The 18,989-nt window shown below is 46.5% G+C and overlaps 1 protein-coding gene across 8 annotated transcripts in view; it reads right to left on the bottom strand.

The window, feature by feature from the left end:
- The window catches only part of Slc2a9 (solute carrier family 2 member 9), a 122,054-nt gene that overhangs the window by 81,565 nt on the left and 21,500 nt on the right, over positions 1 to 18,989 (bottom strand). For all 8 annotated transcript variants that reach the window (XM_076938416.1, XM_076938418.1, XM_076938420.1 and 5 more), the window contains 2 exons: positions 11,619 to 11,779; positions 263 to 387 (listed from right to left, as the gene is read on the bottom strand). In XM_076938416.1, the coding sequence (XP_076794531.1) occupies positions 263 to 387; positions 11,619 to 11,779 (286 nt within the window). The remainder of the gene's footprint in view (positions 1 to 262; positions 388 to 11,618; positions 11,780 to 18,989) is intronic.

The following is an 18,989-nucleotide window of genomic DNA, read 5'->3' on the forward strand; positions in this document are numbered from 1 at the left end:
GAATTCATCAGAGGGTGGCATGGCACACTGTAAACCATCTGGGACTTTGGCAGTGACTCAGCTCTACCAAGCCTGGTTTTCTCAGGTTGGTTGTTACACCTCTGTGTAGGGGAAGGTTTAGAATTCCTGGCTGCCCTACTTTTTTGTGGAGTTCTAAAATCTTGGTATTTCCCAAGTCTATCTCAGCCTCAAGCACCTCTCTCCACTCTAGACAGCCCTGGGAGTATGACTGCCTTCCTCCCCAATTAGGGTGAGGTCTCACCTCCATCCACGCCCATGATGAACCGTCCTACAATGAGCATCTCAAAGGTTCCTGCCTGGAGTGAGCAGGCCATCAGCAACGCTGCAGAAATTGCAAATCCATTGTTGACCAGCAATGTGGACTTCCTGGAAGAAAAAGTGACCCAATAAGGACAAGGTGCTGTGAGGCATGTCAGTATCCTTTCACCCCCAAACCAAGAAGCCAGTCACTCCAGAAGGTGGGACAAACATGGGCTTAGGAATTGAGGTCATGGTCTGCCCCTCACTCCCACTGTTTGACCTTGAACCTGGCATCTACTCCTGTGTCCAGGTTCACAGTGGGGTAGACAGGGGGCATTGCCAACTTGAAGGCTATGAATTCCTTGTGGTAAGATTTGATATCATCAATTCTGAATTTTATGTAGCATTTTTAAGACAAGTTATCATGTAGGAGCTAGACTAAGGGGAAAAACAGAAACCACTCAGTATTCTAGTGGAAAGACCACAGCATGGGGAATCAGCTAAATCATGTTAGAAGAATGATTTGGGTAAAGACTCTGAAAGGGGGTGGTACTCTCTGGTGCTAGTGTCTTTAAGGCTTGGGAGGGGAACCCTGAGGAGCTGGCTTGGAGTAGTAGTGGTACCTCCTCTCTGCTGGGCACTTAGCCTACTTCTGGGGATTGGACAAAAGCTGGAACTGGACTCAGTAGCCAAAGGCACTCAGGCAAATAAACAAACAAATCCAGGGGTATGATGCCTAGACAACATCTGGGCAGCCAAGGGTAGCATGCTACTGTTCTAGTTGGCAGACTCAACCCTCTGTTCCTCTTCCCTTCTTCCCTCCTCCTCCATATAGCTCTCCCTTTCTCCCCTTCCCTCAATAAAGCAATCATATTTCTTAATACTCGATAGACAGCTTAGATTTAATGAACTACAGTTTTATGTGCAGAGCCGGATTGGAACCATGTAGCAGAGCCAGGCGGACTCCCCTGGTAATCGTTACTTTTACCGCTGTGGTTCAGGACTGCTGTCTGTTTCAGGAACGTTTCCCTCGCCCCTCACAGTTGAGATTCATGCTAGGGGCTGGATGCCTGCTCCTGTGACAGCTCTGTCTTTGAGGAATGAGGAGACTGTTTTCTTTTCCTCACTTACAGAACCCAAGCCTTGCTGTGTGACAGGTCCTAATCTAAGCACCCAACCTAATCTTAGCACTTGGAACGGTCTTCTGAGGCAGGTGCTTTTACATGCTTATGTCATACAAAGTTAGCCAGGACCCTAACATGTTAGAAACTTGCTGTGAGTCACGAAGTTAGGAAGTTGAAGAGTTTGGGAAGCAGCCTCCCTCACCCCCAAGCCTCACCCCCCTCAAAAAAAAAACCACATTAAATGAATTAAGAAGCACTAAAGTTGTTTCATAAATTATAAGCAAGGGGATTTCAAGGGAGAGTCGGTATCCCTTTGGCAGTTAGATTTCTTGAGCTCTAGGATAGCTGTCTCTGACTTCTGCCTCACATCAGCATTTGAGCTGCATTCTCTCCCTTTCTGCATCTTCCTGGACACTCTCACATGGTACCAAGATACATAGCAGCATCCTACAGCAGAAGATGGCCAATCCAGCCCAAGTGTTCACTAACAGCAAACTAAATTGTAAGTCAGTTCCCGTGGGTATCAGAGGTAGCTTTCTAAACTCTGAGGTGGGAAAAGCTCTGAGAGAAATAAAGAAGCAAAGTGTAGAATTTGGTGCAAACCATGCGGTGATCTATGTAGAAAAAAAAAAACTGTGGTTATGTACGTGTATGAGTACGTACATGAGTGTTTGTGTGTACGTGTGTGTGTGTGTGTGTGTGTGTGTGTGTGTGTGTTAGGCGTGAACCTTGGAAAGACATCTAAACTTGTAGTGATGGGTATCTCCAAGGGGGACTGCAGGGCAAACGTGAAGAGGGAACCCTAAACTTTGTGTCCATTAGGTCCTTCAGAAAGCTAAGTTATGTGGATGTGCTAACTGGCCAAAAATGATGTGATTTTATTTTAAAAAAAAACTAATTTAAATGGACCTTTTGATGGAAAAACAGTTATGCCAGTGATATACCAAGACGGCTAAGCATGATTAGTGTGTGTGTAGTGTGCATGGTGTGGATACATTAGATGAAGGAAGTCTGTGTCCATGGACAGAGTAGGATAGTATGACATTCATCTCTCCATTCAGAACAGCAATTAACCTAAAACTTATCAACTGTTTGCTTCTGGAATTTTCCCCTTAGTGTTTCATGATACAGCTGACTTCAGGTAACTGTAATGGAGAAAAGTGCAATCTCAGAGAGTAGACACTAGTGTGTGTAACCAGGATGGTGTCTATCACTTGGCTATCTTTTCTCCATCCTTTCCCTTTCTCTACCTTGCTGTAGGATTGGTATGAAAGGCCTCCTAAGGGGAGCATGTGGGAGTACACACAGGGGGTCCCCCATCACACTCCCTCTAGGGACCGAGCTGCAGTCCCAGCACCTGTACCTGGCAGTATGTGACTCTGGCCTTTGGACCACAGTGAGGCTGTCCCTTCATTTTGACTTTCCATCCCAGAAATAGGAGATGCTTGGCTGTAATGGGGGGGGGGGGGGCGGATATTTCTTGCAAGCACATTTCTCTCCTCAGAACTTCCCTTCATGGTCCCAGTCTTAACCCTTAAGTCCTCACAGATCCAACCCTGTTGGTAGAGTCTTCTCAGAGAAGCTTGTCAGAGGTGATAGTTCTCAGATCTAACCAAATCAGTGTGCCCTTATTTCAAGAACAGAGAAATAAAAGGCCTGATTAGAAATTAAAACTCAGCTCACTCACAGACACCACCTCAATGACATCACTACCATTAAAGTGGATGTTTGGAGCCAGAGGGTGTGTGTGTGTGTGTGTGTGTGTGTGTGTGTGTGTGTGAGAGAGAGAGAGAGAGAGAGAGAGAGAGAGAGAGAGAGAGAGAGAGAGAGAGAATCATAGAGTGGCTCTCAAGCTGCTCCTCAGTTTCACAAATAGTGTGTATACATGACATGGAATGACAGTGCTATAAACTCAGGAATGTGTGGCTTGACAATGACAACATAGGTGACATGGAGAGAGACAAGCTGAGCCTTGAACTAAGTATCTCTGCTGCCCCTTGCTGACAACCCTTTCAGCCACAGTCACTCATACAGAGACACTGCCAAGCTACCCTTTGAAGCCTACATGGTGTGCAGCTGTCACCACAAGCTTCACCATGGAGTAGGCACAGTCTTAAACATTGTGTATTCCTGTATAAGATACCTTATGGATTAGATTTAAAAAAAAAAAAATGTGTATGGGTGTTTTACTGGTATGTATGTCTGTGTACCACATGCATGCCTGATGCCCACATAGGCCAGAAGAGGACATCAGATACCCTGGAACTGAAGTTACATACAGTTGTGAGCCACAAAGTGGGTGCTGGGACTTGAATCTAGATTTTTCTAGAAAATCAGGGAATGATCTTAACCACTGACCCCTCCTTCCAGTTTCAAGTCTGATAATCTTGAGGAAATAGACTTGCATGGACCTTAGTCAAGGCCATACTACTGAATGAAGATCTAGCCCTCCAGTGACCATGATATAATATGCCTGCGAGGGTAGCCACCATACTCACTCATAGACAATTATGCTTGCTTTCTTTCTTTCTTTCTTTCTTTCTTTCTTTCTTTTTTTCTTTCTTTCTTTTTTGGTTTGGTTTGGTTTGGTTTGGTTTGGTTTTTTTTTGAGACAGGGTTTCTCTGTGTAGCCCTGGCTGTCCTGGCACTCACTCTGTAGACCAGGCTGGCCTCGAACTCAGAAATCCGCCTGCCTCTGCCTCCCAAGTGCTGGGATTAAAGGCGTGCGCCACCACCGCCCGGCTGACAATTATTCTTTCAACAAACATTCACAACACTGGACTAACTGCTGAGCAATAATCCAGATTCCGGACTATAGGACAAACATCCTTATTCTTAAGTCTTCTCAGTAAGCAAAATAAAACATGTGGCATGCCAGGGGTGACCAACTCTGTCAAGGCAGCTGAAGCAGAGAAGGGGGATCATTTTACAGAGTGGACCAGGAGGGTGTGTCTGGGAAGGTGGCATGCGAGCAAAGGTGTGATGGAGAAATGGACAGCCAGCCAGGAACAGCAGCACTTCAGGTAGAGAGAAATAGACAGACAACATCATTGAGGTCAATATGGCTGGAGACAGTGGAGGACCTGGGAGGAAGCAGCAGAAGCGGGCAGGTAGAGAAGAGTGGCAGAAGAGTTCCTGGGGGATGTTCTGGGATAGCAGGAGGTGTGAGGGGAGTGGCCACAGATGACAAAGAAAGGAAGACTGCTCTGTCTTCTGAGTTGTTCATGGCCAGGAGGGGGCAGGAGCTATCACATGAGTGTGGGCAAGTGCTGCTGTCCACCAGGCTGACAGTGAGGTAGGTTGGGAGAAACAGCCAAGGTCCCTGCATATTTTGAGGATAGACCTGCTGGGTTTACTGTGGGGGCAGACAGAGGTGAAGAGCAAGGGAGAAACCAAGAGTCTTCTGCGATTCTAGCCTGCACTTTTATGACGCTGTCCCTGGTGGTGTCTCTGATGACTTGCAGGAAATGTTAGTCACATCTGAGTCAGACAGGAAGCATTTGCAAACAGGAATGTACCCTGTCTAGTAACTTCATCATATTAAATCTTCCTTCCCAAAATAACCCCAGCCTGACGGCCTCCTGGAGAAGATGGAAAACTTATTCGCAAATAATTCTGAGAGCTGACTCCCTGGGGCTCAGAGACAGCCTTTAATCATCGTGTTTCCATTTTTACTCAAGGATGAGCATAGCAACACAAACAAGGACCATCAGTTTTGAGAGCAGAATCCCAGGTTCCCTGCAACTCCACCCGTGGTGCCTGATTCACTGCTGGGAGCTTCTCCAGTAGTCTCTGGTCTTCCCTGTGTGACCCAGAAGCTGCCAGAGCCCTCACTAGCCCTCTGGCAGAGAGGAAAAGCAGTAGGGTAGTGGAGAGGTTGGGCAGCAGGTCCTTGAGAAAGGCTCAGCTTGAGGAGATTTGGACTGAACATGGGAAGATCAGGGGAAGCCTGAGAGCCACATTCTACCAGCTCAGAGTCTATAGGATCAGGAGGCTGCCTAGGTCCAGCCTCAGCGTGAGGAGGGACCTGAGAAAGGCGGGAATGGGAGGAGTGCTGATTAATGATGAGGAGTCAGTAGTAGATTCAGGCTGTCAGTTCAAGTGCTCTCTCTCTCTCTCTCTCTCTCTCTCTCTCTCTCTCTCTCTCTCTTTCTCTCTCTCTTTGCCCAAGGATTCTCATCATTCTTCCTGCTTCTCCTTTCTTCCTTCTCCCTTCTCATTCTTTTTTCCTTCTCCCGCCCAGAGAGCCTGAACCCAGTCTTTTATTTACTAAAGTTACATCATCAAGGTTTTGATCATTATTAGTGATTATTTTAGAGATCCTTAAATTTACATAATTCTGTGAATCCTGGATCATCAACTCCAACCTCCACTTCTTTAAAACAGAATCTAAACCCAAAGCAAAAGCATATTTCCTTATAGTTTTTACACAGCCTGTTCTTCACGGGTAGCTGGGCACAGCCCTTGCGGTTTCCTGGTACAGCAGACGGCAGTCTTTAGTGACTATTTTCATGTAAGATCAGAAAGGCAACAGACTACTAAGGTTAAAATAATTTTTTTACAAAATTTTAAAATGTATGCAAGTAAAGAAAGCAGCTAGTTCTCTCTAATCTCTCTCTAGGCACTGTCATCTCCATCCTTCACGTAGCTAGGAGAATGACAAGTACTAACTTTTTGTATGTTTGTACATCATCTTTTAACTCTCTAATCTTTGTTTCCTCATCCCGGCAGTTCCATGGCCTCATGTACTCTCCTTCTGAAACTATTTGTTTTTAGATCACACACAAGCCTTCCGCCTATAAAACAAACACACCTATCATTTGCTTATTTTTTTTTTTATAGATTCCTTCTTTTCCTATCCTTACCTTTTCTTCTTGAGTCCACTTTAGCTCTCTATCCTTGATGTCCCCAAGTTCACGCTGGATAATTAATACAGCAGTCATTGGACCAGAGGGTACATGTATTTCCTCATGATTCCAAATTCAAGGCCAAGTCTAGCAATGTCTAGTCCTTTCTACAAAGGACTGTGTAGGCTTTTATGGTCTCTGTGGTTGTGTTGTCTAGAGCCTTTCCCATGGCCCTAAAGGCCAAGGAGAAGGCCTGTTCCTTATCCTCTACAGCCTCATGACCACCTCCATCCCTCATTCCTGAATCTGTTTCATTTATTGTCTGAGTAATAGGGGAACTGTATTCCCCAGAAAGAAGGATTGAAAGTAAAATAGAGAAGACAGCAGATCAGTTTCAGGGCAACAGCAGTCGTCAGCACACATGGGGAGCATGGGGTCAAAGGCCTGGTGATGCTTCAGGGCCAGGAATTGTCACACCTCCCCTTACACAGCCATGTCGAAACCTGGCATAGTATTTATCAGTGGGAGACAGAGGGATAGTACTTTGGCTTGCATTTGTAGAGCACCTGCCAGCAAGCCCTAGTGAGTGGAGAAGCTGTGTGTGTGCCATATGCCTTCCAGCAACTCATAAACCATACTAGGTCTGAATGCCAAGATGGTACCTCACTCCATCCTTTCCTGTTTCTTTGCTTGAATTCTACTGTTCTTCATTTTTTTTCTATGTGCTTGAGAGAGCTCAGTGGTTCAAGGCTACCCTATCAAACATGTGCTTCTGCCATGCTCAGCATGGCTGAACTCAAGGTTACCCTATCAAACAGGTGCTTCTGCCATGCTCAGCATGGCTGAACATGTTGAAGATCTCACCCAAACTCAAGAGTATCGACCTCCATCACTTTGCACTGAACTTGAGGCTCATTGCTCTGGCTAGGCTGGCTGATGAGCTTCAGGGGTCTGTATCTCTCCCCAGGCTCTTAGGTAGGATGAGGTTACAAGAGGCAGCCACCACTCCCAGCTCTTTATGTGGGCTCAGGGGATATCTGAACTCAGATTTGCATGCTTGCATGGCGGGCCCTTTAACAACTGAGCCATCCCTCAGCCCAACTAAGCCATCTGCCTAGCCTAGCACCTGGGAAGTAGTAAGAGAGAGATCACAATGCTGGTCTATGCTGACCCTCCATCAAAAAGACTGACAGGAGGAAGGCAGGGCTGAGAGATGGAGAAAAGAGACAAATCAATTGGGTTTCCTTATGACATTCTGTGAGCTGGCCGGTCCAATGTAAGTCATGTGTGCCAACAAATTTCCTTGGGGGCTTTAGCCACCTTGATTTGGGCTCCATGGCAGCCATTCAAAGACTTCCCAGAGTGGTGTGCAATGCCATGTAAGTTTGTGTCAACTGCATCATGTTCAACCCTCATAGCTGCTCTTTGGGGTGAATCCTGCTCATCTGTAATTTAGACTTTCACCTTGGGGGACCAGCTGCCTTTTGCTGAGCCTGTTACTCCTTCTCAGTACTTACAGGAACCATAACGGCCTCCAGATAAACTTCTCAGACTACCTCTCTGCCCCAGGGGCAGCCTTGGGCCTCAGGAATGGTCCTTTTCTTGTTCACGATCCCAAGTGTGTCCATATAGTGCCCCACCCCCAGACTGACAACCGTTCTGACACATGGATTGTCTAAGGTCTGAATAAGGATATGATTTCAAAGTCCATGTGGCTTTTCTTACTTTGTTTCTTGTTTTTACCTATTTCTAGAGGTAAGAATTAGACTCAATAACAGATGCAACAAGGACAATTCTAACACAGTTTAAAACACGCATGCACAGACACATACCACAAACACTGTTCAAGCACTAATGACACACATCAGGAAGAGTCCATTGTGATCATGGCACTCACATGTCACATGGCCATGGGAAACATGATGGCCGACTCTTGCCAACTCTAGAATGAGCATCTTATACCCAGCATCTACTTCAATCGCACTGGCAGCTCTCCCACATGCCACTACTTTATTTTCATGCTACTGTGAACCATGTGGGTTGGAGAGTTCGTGTAACTCACAGACAGTTCGTGAGCCACCAGCATCAATGCCCAGAGCTGTAGCTGAGCCTGTGGCCATGTCTGTGAACAGAACACATACTGTCCTGTGTCAGGAGGGAAAGAGACTTCTGTGACTGTAGCAGAGGAGAGATGAGGAGGGAGAAAATGTACACCTGGGGCATGCCTAAGCTGACGCGGCCTGTCTCCAGACACTGTTCCTGGCTATCCAAGATACCTGTCTCTATTGCTCTCTGAACATAGAGGTTTTTGTGAACCAGCCGTGGCTGCCACCCACAACCTCTGAGACTGTTGGAGTTACAAGCAGCTAGTCCTTCCCCTACTGCTGGAGTTACCAGTATCCAGTCCCAATTTGAGCAGAGGCCCAGGCCCACTAAACTTCTCTCCTAGTCACACCATGGTGCACCCTCTAATGGCACATCCAGACTGCTGCTGCTGTCTCTCAGCCCCTTACCATGATCTGGGCTTCCTCTCCCTCCCTGACAATCTCAGGAGCTATCTCAGTGTTTGGATAGTTTGGCCTGGATCTCTGTTTCTGACCAGCTCTGCTCTTTGCAGTGTAGACGAGCCATTGAGCCTCGTGGGTCATCAGGTTCACTATTCATAAAGCAGGGAAAATGGCGGTGGATTTCTGAAGTAGCCCATCTGTGGTACATTGAGAACCAGACTGTAGAGGAAAGTTAAGAAGTGACAGCCTTCTCTTCAGCTTAGCTCTTTTTCCTCTCAACAGCTATTTAAGCTGGACTTCAATTTAGCCTTAATTCCCAGAACAAGAAAAAGAGGAACTGGTGCTGGCCAGAGGCTCAGTCAGCATCATCCTCTTTCTGGTCTCAGCAGTACCACTCCACTGGGCCCCACTGGACCCAGATGAGGGCTCCTGGATTGCTTAGAAGTTCAAGGTGTTCAAGATGTTTCTAAACACACTTTCCCTGTTTATTTCTTTCTGCCAGACTGCTGAAGGTCCTAAAACTACTGTCATCAGCTCATGCTACGTTCAAGAAAAGTATATGTTAGGAGATGCTGTAGCAAAGTCCTGAGTTCCAGAATTGGTGACTGGGAGCATTTGGCGCCCAATCCCAGAGCACCATCCTCCATTCCACTGCTTGGGTACAGATCCTCATTAAGGAACAGCCTTAGGGCAGGAGTTCACAGCCAGGTACAAGGTGGGCAGACATCATAGTCCACAGAGCCTTGGGTCAGGGATGACTGTGCCTAACTGGGGTAAGTAGGAGGGCTGTGGGCAGGTCTAGCATAGGCCAGAAGCTTAGCAATAGCACCCCGGGGGATCCTGGCCAGTGGAGCCATCTGGGTACTACTTCATTGTGTGCCTATGGCTCAACAGTCTTAGACCTGATAGTTCTGTTGCCAGAAGAGGCCTTACCCAAAATCCACTTGAACAGTGAAAACACTGCTGATCCAAGCATGAGCTCAGTCATGTGTGAGCTAGCTGAGCCTACCTCTCTGGCCTCCCAGTTCCATCCATAGACCCACCAGAGGAGAGCAGATGAAACAAGAGAGTGTGTGAGAATGTCTGGAACATTGGGAGACCTCAGAAATCATTTCTCACTGCCCTAGGCAATGGCTATGCTTTCCTAATACTGAAAGCCTGTAGTTACTGCTCTGGACCTGGACCTGGGGACAAAAGAAACCCCAGAACTTCCCCTCACTCCCTGGGCACCATATGCTTTTATAGGTACTACGTGGATACTTTCAACATGGCCTTCAGAGAACTTTGCTTAAACATCAGTATTCTAATGAGCTCTTTGTTGGGGACACTAGGAAAGGTGAGAAGGAATGAGTGTGACCCTTCTTAGAAGTGTTTCTGTAACTCCAAGGTCTGAGAGATTGTCTGGGACTTGATGGATCCTTTCTCCAATTTGTGTGAATGTAAAATAGAGGCTTCCTGAGCTACTCTGTATGGATGGCAAGGTGACCTCAAACACACAATCTGTCTTCACTGAGATGCTTCTCATGGCATCCTCTCTCCACTCCTTTTCCCTAGCACCTGTCACATAGCCTCAGTGGGAGCCATCATCCTGGGCTTGAAAAAAATGAGATGACTCTGCCAAGGTCATCATCCAAGAGTGGGAGACTCATGATTCGAGTTCAGACATGAAACTGGCCAAAACTGTCTTGTACAGAAACACAGACATGCAGACATGCACACACACACACACACACACACACACACACACACACACACACACACATACACACACACACACACACACACACACACACTTCAGCAGCCCCCAAGAGGTTGTTGCTAGCAGAAAGAAGACAGAGAAGACACCGGGGAAGGTGGGAGGTCTGATACACCAATCTGCCCTGAAAGGATTCATGTCATAAATAAGTTATGGATGAGGCAAACAAAGTGAAGTGGATCTGATTGGACAAGGCTTGGCTAGGGTGGGGAACTTAAACTGGTGTGTGTGTGTGTGTGTGTGTGTTGTACATGGATACATTATTGTGTGAGTGCATTTGAAAGGCAGAAGTCAACCTCAGAAGGTTTTTTTTCCTTTCCATCATTTTTTGAGAAAAGGTCTCCCATTGCCTGGAACTTCATCAAGTCAGCTACACTAGCTGGCTCGTGGGCTCCTAGGAGTCCTCCCATCTTGGCCCCCTGTCTTGCCATCCCTGGGGTTACAAGGATGTGTCACTGTGCCCAACTTTTTATGTGGATTCTTGGGATCTGAACTCAGGTCCTAATACTCACAAGACAAGTGCTGTACTGACTGAGCCATCTCCCCAGCTTGAAACTGGAGTTTTGATATGTAATTTACTGAAGCTTTATCAGTGAGGAGGACAACCTGAGACTCCCCAAGTGTCCATCAATCATACAGTGGAATACATCCTAAATAGCTGGTTGTCAGACGAAGATGGTCACTCTGTGCTTCTGTGGAAAAACCTGTAAGGCTCTGTGCTGGGGGTTCTCCAGACCCAGACACATTCCCCTCCCTGTTCTACTCTGGCCTATGGGATGAAAACAACTAGGCATCTTGGATTGCTGCAGTAGACTAGAAGGCAGTAGGACAGAGGACTCAGGACATTTCTTTCCTTCTCTCCTCTCTGCACAGCCCAGTCCCTGCACAGTGTCAGCCTTGTTCATCACTGTATCACCCAATCTTCCTGGACACTGGCAATCTCATTCTTCCCCACTGGACACTGGTACCCTAGTTCTTTCCCCGCCCCAGCCCTTCATGAGTGAAGTCTTTCCGGTTAAACTGTATGAGATCCTGTTGCCTATGGGGACACTGTTAACAATGCAGACTCTTTACAATCATTACAGAAGGGAGCCCCCCAAATAGAAACAACGCTCCTACCTACCTCCCAAGAAACTTTCCGATCATCTTCACCATCAGCGTTCCCACCAGGCCACCAATTGCAAATATGGACACAGTCACAGACCAGAGCAGAGTCAGGGTATCGGGGTCTATGGGATGTCCATACCTTCTGCCCCAGGTTTCATTGTAAAAAGCCTTGATATACTGGAAACAAACATCGGGAGGAGTTATTTCCTTCTGCCCTGCCCACTGCTAGATGCAAAACACAAAAGGTCTTTACAGGGCACTCTTGGCATGCTTGGCACCATGCAGAACACCTCCCATTATCGCACTGGGTTCCTCTAACAGATTGGAGGAACTGTCTTTTACATTGCAGGAAGGAAAACTGAGGCTTGAGGAAACAGCATGGCTTGTTTGGTGAGTCACAAACTGGGAGTCAAACAGATCTGGCCCTAAGCTCTTACTTCACTGCACAGTAATAGCAATTTTAAAATACGTTAAAAATTCACACTTCTGACAAAAGAGCCACCATGCAACAACAAAGCTATGTTTCAGAAGAGACAATCAGCATAAAAGAAAAATGTTCACTTGAATTGAGTCAAAATTTGTATCGCTTGTTCTTCAGGAGACACGGTCGAAAATGAAGACAGGAGCCTAGTGAGGTGGTTCGTGTGACGGGCCCACAAATCTCAGTGAGGCTAGCATATGTTGTTACAGGAAAAGCTGAGTTTGACACAGACCCGAGCTCCATGCTTGTAATTTAAGCAGTGTCTTCACTCACTGGCTGGAAATGATGACTCTGACCTCTAGGGCCTGATGTGAGGGACAGATGAGGGACAATTAAGAACATGAAGCAGTAGTGGGTAAAGGTGCTTGTCACCAAGCCTGAGGATCTGGGTTTGATCCCTAGGATCCCTGGGATAAAAGGAAAGAACTGGGTTTCTCAAATTGTCTCTGGCTTTCATGTATGTACCATAGCATATACCCACGTACAAATAAATAAATAAATAAATAAATAAATAAATAAAGCAATTAAAATCATTTTAAGTGAAGATAAGCCACAGACTATGTTAAAATATTTGTAATATGTATAGCTACAGAGGGAAAGTCTTCCTGAGACATTAAGAGCTATAAAACATCCATTAGAAGACATATACGGGGCTATAGAGATGGCTCAGCAGTTACGACCATTCTTCCAGTAGATCCAGGTTCAATACCCAGCACCTACATGACAGCTCACAACCAACTGTAAATCCAGTTCCAAGGGATCTGACAGGTTCTTCTGGCCTCCTCAGGCAATGCATGCAGTGTTCACAGACATATTCACAGGCAAAACACCCATAAACATAAAAATATTTTTAACAATAAGACAAATATAATTTGAAATGATCAAGAGACCTGCACAGACCTAGACCACATGCACATGTCCAATTAGGAAACAACAGATTCAACATCAGTAGTCAAAGAGAGATGCACAGGAAGCCACAGTCAGGTCTGTCTAGACACTCTCTCCAACCTCATCACTGCAGCTGAATTGAGGCAGGGACTGGGTGGGTCTAGCGTGCAACAAAGACTGGGTTCTTGGCACTCTGCTATCAAAGGAAGTTCACTTCCCCAGATTTTCATGGTCATACATTGCTACTAACATGGGTCAGGGATGTATCTCCTCAAATGTCCTCAGTGATGTTGCTTCTAATAATTACCCCAAACAAGAAAACAGCCCTGAGGCTCATGGCAGAACAGGTAAGCAAACTATAGAACAATCAAAACGGCAAACACAACAGCTGCACACATGAACAAAGTACAGCCCCATGCACACAGAGATCACAGCAATTATAATCAGGGCTGGGGCCAGTGGAGAAGCTCGAAAAACTAATGAATGTGTTGAAATTCACACTTTAACCATTTCTGCCACTAGATAGACAGGACTGCAATGCAGGATGTTCTTGCTTCTGATCTTGGTCCTTATGACAGGTCTACACCGATACATGAAGTTCAACTCTTTCAAGAGGACTGTAGCCAGCACCTACCCTGGAGAGTGTCTTAGTACCTTGCTGGCAGCAGTGAATTACTGGGAGAGAACCAACAGATGTGGCTTGAAAGCAAACAGCGCCTTGTCCTCTGAGCTGCATAGCATCTGGGAGCATGGTGGGGCACGGGAAGGTATGCAGTAACTACCTGCCAAGTGCTGCTTTGGAAGCCTGCAATGATTTGTTGCTTTCATTTTGGAAAACCAAAAAGCAAAAGCCTCTACAGAAATCTCTAGAAACTGGAAGACCCCCACACACAGCCTATGTTCCCTACAACACCCAGCTATGTCTCCTGGAAATCCTTTCATAGTGCTGCCAGGGATCCCTAGTTTGTCTTCCTGCTCGGAAGCCAGCGATGGCCCAGGAGACAGTCTGGTCACCAGACCAGGTGATGAGACTGCTTCTCATTTATCACAGGAACATTTGTTGAATTTGAGATTTGCTGACTGCTATCGGTCAGTGTAACCTGCAGTGTGTGACACAGAACAGGTGGCTGTGTGCATGCTGGTCTTAGATTTGGGTTTCTGCTTTGTGTCAGATGGCTATCCGAAATGACAATGATAAACAAACAAACAAACAAACAAACAAACAAACACAACTATGAAACGGGCACGCATTCTTCATACCAGAGACTCTTCTAAGCACTGGATTGGAGCATCATCACCTCCACCCACCGCCCTCTGAGAGGGCTGGCATTTTTGGTTCTCTTTCAGAGCAGGTGAGGATTTGGAGACAGGGCCATAAGGACCTGCCTGAGCTCACAGCATTGGTGTGTACTGTCTGCAGGAATGAAGCTCAGGCAGCAGGCTCAGACACAGAACTTTCATTTTTACAATGATTTATTTTAACTTTTATGCACATCAGTGTTTTGCCTGCATGTATGTCTGTGTGAAGGTGTCGGGTCTCCTGCAATGTGTGTCTGTGTAATGGACTTTGGTCCCCTGGAACTGGGGGTACAGTTGCAAACTACCATGTGGGTGCTAGGAACTGAACCTGTGTCCTCTGGAAAAGCAGCAGAGTTTTTAACCCCTGGGCCATCTCTCAAGCCCTTAGACACAAATCTTAATCACTGCTTTATTCCAACTCTTTTTACAAATTAATTGTTATTTATTTTTGAAAATTCATTTATTTATACAATGTCTTTTGCTCGTAGCCATCCTCCTGTCTGCTCAGTGTCTACCCATTCTATCTCCCTCCAACTTCCGCTAGGCCCCCACCTCACCACCATCCCAGTCTCATGCTGTACTGTTCCAACTCTTTTAAAAACGTTAGGGGTTTGTTTTGTTTTGCTTTGCTTTGCTTTGCTTTGCTTTGCTTTGCTTTGCTTTGCTTTGCTTTGCTTTGGGGTTTTCGAGACAGGGTTTCCAGGGTAGCCTGAGCTGTCCTGGAACCCACACTGTAGACTACGTTGGCCTCGAACTCAGAAATCTGCCTGCCTCTGCCTCCCAAGTGTAGGGCTTAAAGGCATGTGCCACCATCACCTGGATAAAAACTTAGCTTTAAATATTATTTTTAATGTATATGAGTGGTTTTGCCTGCATGTGTGTCTGTGTACCATGTGCCCACAGAGGTACAAAGTGGCATTGGTTACTCTGGGACTGGAGTAACAGATGGTGGCAAGCCATTACATGGATGCTGAGAACCTAACCGGGTCCTCTGCAATTGTAACAAGTGCTCTCAACTGTTGAGCCATCTCTCCAAACCTGCCAACTATTTTTTATGTGCATGCGGGTGCACAGATAGGTAAAATCCAGAATTCAGCTTTGGGTGTCATCTCTCAGTAGCCATATGCTTGGCCTCTTACCCGGGTCTGGAATTTGCTGATGTTAACTGACCTGTCAGTGAACACCAGGCATGGACTGTCTCCTCCTCCCCAGCACTGGGGAGGTTACAAGGTAGCATTCCTGCACAACTCTGTCAGCTTCCATTCGAAGAAAACATTCTGCAACCCAAGATGGTCTACAGACCACTGTGGTAGTGAGATTCTGGGCCAACTCTGCACCACCCTCATCCTGCAATCTCATGCTTTACTATTTCACTGACTCTACATCCAAGAGGTCTATCCCGTGTCTTTTTCTCTGTCTCTCTACATCTGCTTCCTTACCTAGGGAATCAGATCTCCATCTGCCTTCTGATGCTAAAGCTCCTATCTTTCTACCTCCAGAGATCCAGAGAGCCAATGAAGACAAGCCTACCATGACAACAAGAAAAGTTATGATGATAGAATCCAGCCACATGACTGAGACCAGGTAGACCCGGTTCAGGCTGGACCACTATGGACAAAGGAAACACAAGGTGCATAAGCTGGAGGTCATGTATGGACATAAATGAGCTGCACATGGCCTGGTGGGTCTGAAGGGTGGCCCAGCTCAGCAGAAAGGCTGTAGAGCAAGTCGGGGGCTGGCTATGACCGGCTTTACCCACATGCTCTAAGTGCACAGTTAGTCTTTTAGCTCCTAGAGGGTTTGAGTGGGGATCGACAGCTGTGATTTGTTGCATGGAGTGTTCACAGTAGGAACAGCTTGAAGGCTTGTCCAGCGTTTAGAGAGGATGAAGGCAGGGTGGTGAGAAAGATGATAAGCTGATAGAAGCCCATAAGGAATGCTAACTAGAGTTTAAACTATAAAGAAATGCCCCGAGAGGCAGCAGGAAAAGGGACAGACACCAATGGAGAGTTGGCCACCTTGAACCCAAGATTTGCTTGCACCTTTGAGTCCTTTTTGTGACCTTTGGGGTGGCCTGATGCAACACAAGTTTCATGTCTCTGGACAGTGTTCTTGGGCCCAGGGACCATGGCATCTGTTTTGTTCCATTTACATCTTTGCCACCTATCTGCTGGGTGACTGAATGAGTTACTTAACCTCTCTGAACCTTAGGTCCTACAACTAATGTCATTGCCCATTTCAAGGATTTACTGTGAAGACTTAAAGGAAGAAAATAGAAGGCCCAGCCATGAGTCCTTAGAGTCACACAGTAGAATCCAGAGAGGAATCTGGTGGTGGAGGAATCAGTATCATTATATTTCTAGGTCTGTAAAACAAGAGAGATCTACACACATTTTCTTCTGAAGTATGAGAATCTATAAATAATTCACCACTCCCTCCCAGCCTAAGAACCCAAGGGCCGTGCTTTGGCAATAAATTGAACTCGACAATTCTCCTCCGAAGGATGGCAGGAAATGCCAGGCAATGGAACACAAATTACCTTGCAGCTTGGTTTGTAATATTAACACTGCTAAATTCACCAAGACCCTGGCATGCATTCACCTGCAGGGGTGCCATAAATACACACAGAAATAGAATACTCTGTGGGTGGTCCAGAGGACTCAAGTGTTGCCTAGCAGAGCCAGACACGCCTGAGGGGCTTGTGAAGCGTCAGCACCTACAATTTATAGAGATGCCCTTGGCAAGGATCCTTGCCATAAGCATGACGGAAGCCCATCAGGGCCATTTCATGTCACCTGGCTCCCCACACCAAAGTGATGTACAGTAGGTGTTCACTATGTCTCAATGGCATCCCCTGAAAACAGAAGTATTGTTTCTACATTCAGCTGGTTTCTTCACACCAAGTGTCTCTTCCTCCATGTTTCTCCACCTGTCATCCGCTTGGGTCGGCTGTCTTAGCTCTCTGATGATAGTGGCCACTGGCCCCACTCTACTGAGCAAGGGCTCCCTCCAGGCATGATGACACTGTGGTCTTTATTTACTTCTGCCAGTCATCAGCCTTACCAGTTCCGATAAAAACCAAACCATATCCAGTGGAGACTCAATGCTCCCAATTTAAATAGCATAGCAGCTTCTTAGAGATAAATTGGAAGTGACAGCCCTGAGTTAGAGATGTGCAGTACACTGTGAAAAAACCCCATGACGGAGATGTACCAGTGCATGGAAGGATGCTTGTTATATAAATAAGACACTGGTGGAGGCGGTAGAGGGAGGGGTGCACAGGAGGAGAGAGAGCCACAAGAAAGCCTATGTGCTGACATGTTGAAAAGCAGATTTACATGAAGACTTCCCAGGGGCCTCTGGGAAGAACCCAGGCTTTGGCTATTGAGATGATTGAGCAGGCTGTTCCAGGCAGCTGCTTGTCCCCTGCCCCTTCATTAGCACCATGGAATTATTACCTTGGCATGGTCTATAGACAAACAAGAGACATGGTCCAGACTTGTGGAAGTGATTCTTGCTGGGGGTTCTGTTATTATGTCTCTGGCTTTTTTCCTAAACCTGTTGCTTTTACAAAAGCCAAACAAGATGAGATGAAAGCAAGAAAGAGGCCAGAAGGTGGAGCAATGGGGAGTAGAGTCTTGGGTGATGGAATAGGGGTACCCCTATTCCATCAACCTGCCAGCTGTTTCTGGCACAGTGTCTCACAGAACCAAACATCCACAGCTAACGGGGCATCTCCGCGTACACTTTCCTTTCTCTTAGCTGCAGTCCTTCTTGGTGGCTCTTCTTGGAAGCTCCCACAAGAGGTCATTCTGCCCAGTTCTGCTCTTCTTGGCTCAGTGTAGTATTAGGATAAAGGGGGCTTTGGTGGATGTCCTGCTGATAGTGTCGCTCTACCCAACCCTGGAACAGTCCTTCCTACCCAGTGACAAAATACTCATTTCAGCCGCCAGAGAGCTGTGTGTGGAGCTCAGACAGCTTACAGCAGTTGCATGTCTCCATCCAGCCCTTCTTGTCCTCTCTGATGAGTCCAGGCATGGGGAGGCCACATGAGCCAAGGCTTATCTCCCTCTGCAGATCTGTTCATCAGACTCTTCTAGCAGTAGTAACAAAACCAGCCCCCAAAGAGCTACATCCTCCTCCTTAAGGTCAATGCTTAGCCAGTATGAATCTGAGGCCATCTGCCATGTGCCAGATCAGCACCTTCAGCCTCTCTGCATGACTGCCTGAGAGTCTATGCAATGTTCAAAGACATCTGATGAGCATATAAATTAGTCTAGGATTCTGCAGCCTTCAACAAGAATATCCAAATGCTCTTGACAGACATGTAGATGAGTCCCTGGATAGATAATACACAAAGACAGATGATGGAGGTAGTTACTGGAAACAAACAAACAAAAAGACACAGGCCTAGGAAATCACCAAAAATCTAGCAAGAGGGTGAGATCCTAAGAAAGGAACATCAAAGAAAGTCTTCAGTCCAAACTGAGCCGTAGTGGTGCAGGCCTTTAATCCCAGCTCTTGAGAGGCAGAGTCAGGCAGATGTCTGAGTTAGAGGCCAGCCCGATCTACAAAGAGAGTTCCACGATAACCAGGAGTACACAGGAAAATTCTGTCTCAACAAAACTAAGCATGACTTCAATCCATGTTGGACATTACACAGTTTTGACCATGAACTGAATGGTTATTCAGGCACCTAACCTTTTGCCAGAGACTAAG

This window comes from Arvicanthis niloticus, chromosome 7 (genome assembly GCF_011762505.2).
Source record: "Arvicanthis niloticus isolate mArvNil1 chromosome 7, mArvNil1.pat.X, whole genome shotgun sequence".
Classification (NCBI taxonomy): Eukaryota; Metazoa; Chordata; class Mammalia; order Rodentia; family Muridae; genus Arvicanthis; species Arvicanthis niloticus.